Below are 7753 nucleotides of genomic sequence, written 5' to 3' on the forward strand. Positions count from 1 at the left end.
GAAGGGAAAGATAATATACTTGTTTTCTACATTTTGGACTTGTGTTGTCTTCAATGAAATAATAAGTAGTAATGCCATGCCTAATGGACTAATATTTGTGCATGTGCAATCTTTTTTTCTCGAGCACACTAACATCCATATGGTTGCAATGATGTCCTTTGTAACTTTCTAGTGGAAACCTTCAAGCACTAACATATTTGCCTGCATTTCCACCTTCACTCAAAATAACTACTAAAGATGATAAAGAAGGTGCTTCTGGCACATTTAGGAATTCTCAATTAGATGCTTAGACAAATTTAAAAGTTTTAAGCGACACATAATATTTTAATAGTGTGAATAAACCCTAGGTGCAAGGTGCGAGCTACTATAAACATGGTAGTCTATCAATTGAGGTCTCATTGTTCTTGCATATGTGTACATTCTCCTTTAAGTGTCTTAGATGTTCAAGCATGCAACTTACTACTCATTATTATGATCATTTCCTTTTATCTTCTTTTTTATAAAACAACCCTCTTTGATCATTGGATGCAAATTTGGATCTTTGATGTGTCGAAAGACAAATGTTTGGGTAGGAAATACTGATTCTAAATTTGGGGTGATGTGATGGTGCATAGTCTTGTTTAGAGAACATTAGCATACTTCACTAGTATCTAGGGTGCAAAAAGTTAGGGACAAGGAAAACAAAATGCTTATTTGTGTAAATGATTATATTTGAATGAAGGATACATGTTCAATAACAATTAGAATTCCACAAGATAATAAAATGATGAAAGTGATAGCTATCAAATAAAAACACTAAATCAAGGAGTCATTAGTATAGCAATGATGTTGAATGGTTATGAATAGGCTCACTAGGGATGGTGTCTTGTTGAGTATAAGTCCCTCAATGCTATAAAAGATGAGGTTGGGATGTCATTCAAGATAACTTTGATGAAATTGATACTACTTGATACCTAACCTCTTATCCAAACTCTTAAACAAATATATATCAACTTTAAACTTGTAAATTAAGTTCAAATATATACCTACTACATAAATATTGGACCACTACTTCCAAATTTGTGAGAGTAAACCTACCTATGTAATAATTTTATCATTCCATCATACAATATGTAATAATTTTATCATTCCATCATACATGAAATTTTGTAGTATGCAATTATTGTAAATGTGAATTTGTGTCCTTGCGAAGGTTCGTTCCCAAAGAAATGGTTGTGCTTGGCTAGCCAGTTGCTTTCAGAAATCGTACCTCCCACGCCTTACAACTGTGCTGTTGTAAAACAGATGGAGTGGGATTGTGATTTGTGGCAAACAACTACCAAAAGAAATCCCACAATATGAATTCCAGCCATTCCTTACCTTCTCTCTCTGTCATTAAGATCTGCTTACGTCGCACTCACGCTCTGTACTAATTACAGGAACCCACCTAGCCTAGACACAGGTTCATGCATCATGCCACCATTCATTATAGATAATAATGTCCCTTGAGATATCCGTCTCGGGATAATACGCAGGCCCCACCATAGAGAACTTAAAACCTTAACATTTATAAGGGTCCCAAGTAGTCAGATTAAATACCTGGGCCCAGATTCTGTAGGCCATGGGGCTGTGAACCCTAGAATTGATCTGCGCCGTACTTTCCCTTGATTAATGGCCAGGATCTGCCGACTAGATCTAGAAGAGAATCAATATCTCAATCCTTGGTAAATCGGACTGTGTAATCCTAGTCACACCATGGAATTGTTCTCAGCCACTAGTTGGTCTCATGCGAAAATCACCACAAACAATTCTGACTCCTGAGCCAGACAGATTCTATTCAAGTTTTTTTCTGTCCAGTAACAGAAAAAAGGATATCAGATCCCTGTACTCTCAGGCCTTAAAAGCTCAGTTGGGTTACTTATTTTTGCCTTTCCTCGCTGTTAAAAAACCAGAGGGAAGTTGTGATTTCGTTGTAGAATACTTTTGGGAGTATAAAATAGGCTAATGCTGGATTTACAGATGCATAACATTGTTTTTTGGATTTTGGGTATTATATTAAATTGGAGTTTGATCTGATTTTGATAGTTTGTCGGCCTTGTATAGAAAGGAGAGAGAGTACAGGCCATCAAACGATAAAGAAAATGGTGAACTTATAGATAGAGCTGTATTTAGGGTTGGGTTCCGAGAAAAGCTATAAATTTGTTTGGCGGCGGTGAAAACAACGACGATTACAAAAACAGGACATTGATAATGCGGACTCTCTGTGATAGCTGTGAGGCTGCAGCTGCCCAGTTCTTTTGTGCTGCTGATGAGGCTGCTCTGTGTGCCCAGTGTGATGAAAAGGTGCTCTTTGGCAAACCCATAAAATTTTTTAAATTCATTTTCTTTTTTATGAAAATTCTTTGGTTTGTTATTTGTGATTTTATTGGATAGGGAGGTCATCTGGATTTGTACTGTTCATTTGATAGAGTATTTTCTGGTTTTTACTATACGTGGATAAGGTGTAATTTGGGTAAGTATCATGGTCAATTTCGTCAATGGCTTTTGCCTGTCCAAGTAATAAGTGCACCGTGTTGGTTGGGATTAAATTGTTGTAATTGTGGGTCAGCCTGTGTTCTTTTGTAATAACAAATACCTGCTATGAAATGGAGTAATTTCTAGTGGTTTGATGTAATCCTTTTTTTATATGGCTACTACCCATATTTTGTTTTATTTCGAGGAAGCGATAAACTAGGTTTGAGAGGTGTTTTTTTTAAATGAAGAGATATCTAGAACTCCAGTAGTCCGAACTCCTGCTTGTGTGCACTAACCCTCGGAGGTGTGTGGTCCTCTGCTTTAGCTATTGATGGAAGGAGGACTTCAGTCCATGAATAAATACTCATTAGAGTAGTCTCTTAGATTGAATGTTTTCTAGTGCTGTGGTGTGATACCCTCCCCCATTTCTTTACCAACATCCATTGTTTTTGTCAAACCACTCAGGTCCAACCATGTCAGGCCTGGAGCTCTATGTATTTGTATGAAGTAAGAGTTCGATCTAGCAGGGTTTCAGTTCCCTAGGTTATGAAAAGCTATCCTGTGCAAGTTTCTAAAGCCCCTTGTTTTACCAACTCCTAATCAATTCCCTTGAAGCTTTTATTCTACTGTTGAAGTTGCTTGATTTAAAAGAGCTCACCAGGGGAAACTTGTTGTTGAGTATAGTGACCCAATAGTTCAAGAGATTATGCCAGCATCCTTAGCTCTCAGTCAAAGAAGACCAATTATCCATGCACCTGGTTGCAAGATAAAGTTATGGATGTTTATCATTTTAAACCTTTTTGTTTTTATGCATATCAATTCCAGGCTTTAGCAGGTTTTTATGTCATTGTTCTTAGATTGGGTAGTGTATTTGTTTGCAATTCAATCCCAGCTCCTGTTGTAACTTGTTGTGATAAACGTGTTAGTGTATATTTTGTTTGTTTTTTAATCCCAGCTCCTTTTTGTAACATTTTCTGATTAAGTGTGTCCAACCCAATTTGTAAAGTCCCTGGGTCTAATCAAATGAAGTTTTTCTCAAGTCACTTTTCATGCATATTGTTCTGATGTTTTACAATTTGTTATGGCATTGTACTGGAATTAGCGTTTTTTTGGCATTCAATCCTAAGTTCAAACTCCTTTCGTAACTTATTGGGACAAAGCTATCCAACCATTATATTGAAGTCCCTGGGTCTTAATAGGGTTTACCAATTAGCTCAAAATCAAAACTCGTGATTGTTATTCTCAAACCTTTTTTTAATGCACATCTTAACAAGGATTTACCAGATTGTTCTGGTGTTGATCTGAAGTTAGCGTAATTGTTTGGGATTCAATCTCAGCTCCTTTAGTAACTTGGTGGGATAAAGCTATCTAGCTAAGTTGGCAAAACCACCGAATTTAATCAAATGATGTTTATCATTAAGCTCTCTTTTCTTCCCAAAACTTTTTGTTTTATACATATCATTATGGGGATTTATCAGATTTATGGCATTCATTTTAAGTTGTTTGGAAATTGAATTCCTTTCACTTTCATTTCTTGTGATATAGCTATCCGACCTAACCTTCTTTAAATCCCTGGGTCTAATGAAAGAAATCTAATATATATAACTCAAAACAAATCATGTGATTGTTTTCCTCAAACTCTTCTGCCCAGATTTAGCAGGTTTTTATGGTGCCATTCTTTAGTAGGTTTATTTTTCGTTGGAACTTAATCCCAGCCCCTTCTATACGTTGTAATAAAACTTGTCTTGGCCATGGTTTCCTTAGTGTGTAGGTATTTAATAAGCTCTTGAAGCATTGGCCATCTTAGCTCTCTTTCGTCTTTGCATACATTTTGGTCCGGGGTGTTAGTTCTGGATATGCCTTTTTAGTTTCACCATGGTATAATGATCGTTACAGATTTGTTCACAATATTGTAGATGTACTATATCAGGGCATCATGTGTTAGGCAACTGTAGCATAAAGAGCAAAAGTATTTTATCCAGAGGGGAGAGCAAACTGGTGGTTACAGGTTCCCAAGTAGCTTGAGAAATCGTGGGCTGTACTACGTGCCCATTAATACGATGCATACTTTCTTCCATGCCATAGGAGGGTTGTGCAAAATCACTGTTTGTCTGCACTTAATTTTGTCAGATATTGATAGAATATGATTTGGTAATACAATAACCACTCTTTACTTTATATGCAATTTATAGCTTTTGTGCTCCAAAACTAACACTAATTTTACTGACTGAAATCTAAGAATATAAAGTAAACTGCATAGAATTGCAATAAGGACTGGCTTAAGTTGGCAAAGATATATGGCGGAGTCTAAACGAAAATGAGACAAGAAAACCCGAGTCTTGCAGATAGTGAAACCATACACCTCAAATAATTGCATGGAATTCACATTGAAACGATCTCCAAGGTTATCATTCCCCTCAGGACTGCCTCATGGATGGCAGGCACATGTGCTTAAATCCAAAGAAGAAAAGAACAGAGAAAATAAAGTTGTTCACAAAAAATCCAAAACTGCTCCATTACGTTCTCCATAAAAGTTGGGTACATGAATGTGCTAAACATTACCTTTTTCATGTGCCCTAATATCTTCGATCTGAAATGGTGTCCTTTTACCTGTACTCCATGCCTCCTGGTCATTATCTATGTGACATGCTGAACCACAGAATTAGATCACATATATTTTCTACTAATCATTGCATATGAATAATTAGTAATTACTTATATAAAATTTGTAAATCCAAGGGTGAATTAATTTTGTGTATGTAGCTGTGAAGGTCCATAGTTGCAACAAGCTGGCAAGCAGGCATATAAGGCTGCAACTGCGAGAGTCCTGGTCGGTACCACGCTGTGACATTTGTGAAACTGCACCAGGTATTCACATCTTTGCCTTGTGGAACCAGTATTTGTTGATACGTGTACAAGCTTTGTTGGATGTTATCTGTGACTCTAGGTCTCTATGTTTCACTGATATGTTTTACTTGCCATAAATTAAATGGTCAGACGTGCATGTAGTATATTTTTGAACCGTGAGGTGCAGCTTCTCAGTTTACCACTCATGTATAGTTCATAAAAAATCCAGTTATTTACTGTGCATATTGGACTTCCACCGCAGCTTTTCTGCATTGTAGCATTGATGGATCATCCTTGTGCCTCCAATGTGATATGGATGTCCATATAGGTGGGAAAAGAACCCACCAAAGGTACCTGTTATTGGGGCAAAGAGTCGAGGTAAACACATACGTTTTCTACTTCCAAGCTAGATGAGTATGTGCTTAGTTGTAGCTGCTGTGAAATTTATTTTCTTTTTGCCTTTTCCCTCTGTGTCGTCTGCTCTGAGATTTAATTGCCTCAAGTGTAGTCCACTTTTCACAGGTGACTGGCCTTTGGTTTGTCCTTGGGATCTTGGAATTACAGAAAAAAAAAGTCATGGTTTATTTGCTTATGCTATATTTTTTGTTGGTATTTCTTATATGCTTGAATTCAGCTTCCAAATGGACTCAACTTGCTGGAGGAATATGGGAACGGAAAAACCGTGGATACAGGGAGAGCCTGGCAGAAGAAATATTGTCAAGAGCACCTCCACAGTGTAGCTCCATGTCATAAAACTAACGTTGAATCAAATGGGCACCTCAATAACGGTACACCTTGTAATAAAAAAAATGTTGAGCCCAATGGTTCAAAGGACTGAATTTTCTTTTATTCTTTCTCCTTTACAACTCCTCTTTCTCTGATATGCTGCAAAGAGGCTTTAAAATTGGATGAAAATTTGTTACTGCACTATACCATTGACAATGACTGTGGATAGTTTTTCTATCATGTTAATTATGCTTTCTGTCATCCCACAGATTTGATGATGGGGTCTTAGCTTATTCTGGGAACTTTGTGAATGAAAACTATGTAATAAATAAACTGATTTTGCTGCGTTGTGTATATGGTTTTAATATTAACCATTAATCAGAACACAAATTTCTTTTTACTTTGGTTTCTACTTGTGTAGTGTACACAAAGCCTTCATATAGAATCAATGATTGTTTTGCATTGTCCATAAATGTTTGGAAATATTTATTTTCAGTTCTTGATTGAAGACAACTTCGTATTTATCTCGTTTCTGGGCTGAGCCGTATTATGGTTGAACTTCTACAACGTAAAACTTTGATAGTTAAGGAGGATCTTTTTTGATGTTGCTAATTTGGCGAGGCTCATTTATTTGATACACTGCCCAACTGTAAGTCATTTTTTAAGTTGACCACTTATTACTTTAGGATCTTGTGAGCTTTGTTTTAGAGGTTACAAGTTTTAACATGGAAGGGTGTAAGGTTGTATATCTTAATAAACAATACATAAGGTAAATCTCATGGGTAAGAAGTCTCCATATCAATTTAACTTCTAGTCTGATTGAGACTTTTTCAAATGAACAATTCTCTTCTCTGGCTATCTATCGTCATAGAGTTCGATTCGAAATGTTGGCAACAAAAGTTCTACATGATCTAATATAGAAAGGAGTATATAGAAAGGAGTATATTGACATGACATTTTTAATTTGTTTTATATATGATAAACCTTTTTTAATTTGTTTTATATATGATAAACCTGTAAACCTTATGAAGATCTCTTCTCTGGCTATCTATCCTCATAGAGTTCGATTCGAAATGTTGGCAACAAAAATTCTACATAATCTAATATAGAAAGTAGTATATTGTCATGACATTTTTAATTTGTTTTATATATGATAAACCTGTAAACCTTATGAAGATCTGAAGTAAAAAAGGAAAGAACGAAGCTTATTGGGTATATTTTAAAATTAACCTTTTGATTGCGTCTGTAATCTACTTGTATTATTCAATGCTAAATTTTATAGTTAAATTTGTAAATCCCCTCTATAACAGGGGGGAGTTGACTTTTAGGGTGAAGAAACGTCAATATTTTCTGGATTGTTCTGTTGCTCTGGCACGTTTCTACTTGAAAATGAAAAAAATTTCTTCGTGGTAGATTACCTGGGATTATTACATTTTCCTTGACATGTTGAATAGCCTTGTCTTAGCTATACGCTATTGACCTGTTGTGCCAATTATAGACCTCAGAGGCATTACAACAGATATTGGTCTGGTAGGGTCTAAAGCTCTATATTCGTCTAGTAGGGTGTAAGGTTCTATATTGGTCCAGTAGGGTGTAAAGCTCTTTGAGATTGATCGAGATTTCTTCGCATCTTGTATGTTCACTCTTAGTCAATTTTAGATTTTGTTTGGGGTATAATTTGAATCTG

The 7753-nt window shown here is 36.0% G+C and overlaps 1 protein-coding gene across 2 annotated transcripts; it reads left to right on the plus strand.

Moving 5' to 3' along the window:
- Positions 1–1272: 1272 nt before the first annotated feature.
- Positions 1273–6466, plus strand: LOC131062605 (B-box zinc finger protein 18). 2 transcript variants are annotated; one of them, XM_057996305.2, is made up of 4 exons: positions 1273–2322; positions 5265–5361; positions 5603–5718; positions 5975–6466. In XM_057996305.2, the coding sequence occupies exons 1-4, from the start codon at positions 2230–2232 to the stop codon at positions 6176–6178; spliced, it is 510 nt and encodes a 169-aa protein (XP_057852288.2). In that variant the 5' UTR covers positions 1273–2229; the 3' UTR covers positions 6179–6466. The 2 variants fall into 2 exon arrangements, with proteins under 2 accessions (XP_057852288.2, XP_057852297.1); XM_057996314.2 differs by lacking the exon at positions 5603–5718 and having other exon boundaries at positions 1302–2322.
- Positions 6467–7753: the final 1287 nt, after the last annotated feature.

This window comes from Cryptomeria japonica, chromosome 5, assembly GCF_030272615.1.
Source record: "Cryptomeria japonica chromosome 5, Sugi_1.0, whole genome shotgun sequence".
NCBI lineage: Eukaryota > Viridiplantae > Streptophyta > Pinopsida > Cupressales > Cupressaceae > Cryptomeria > Cryptomeria japonica.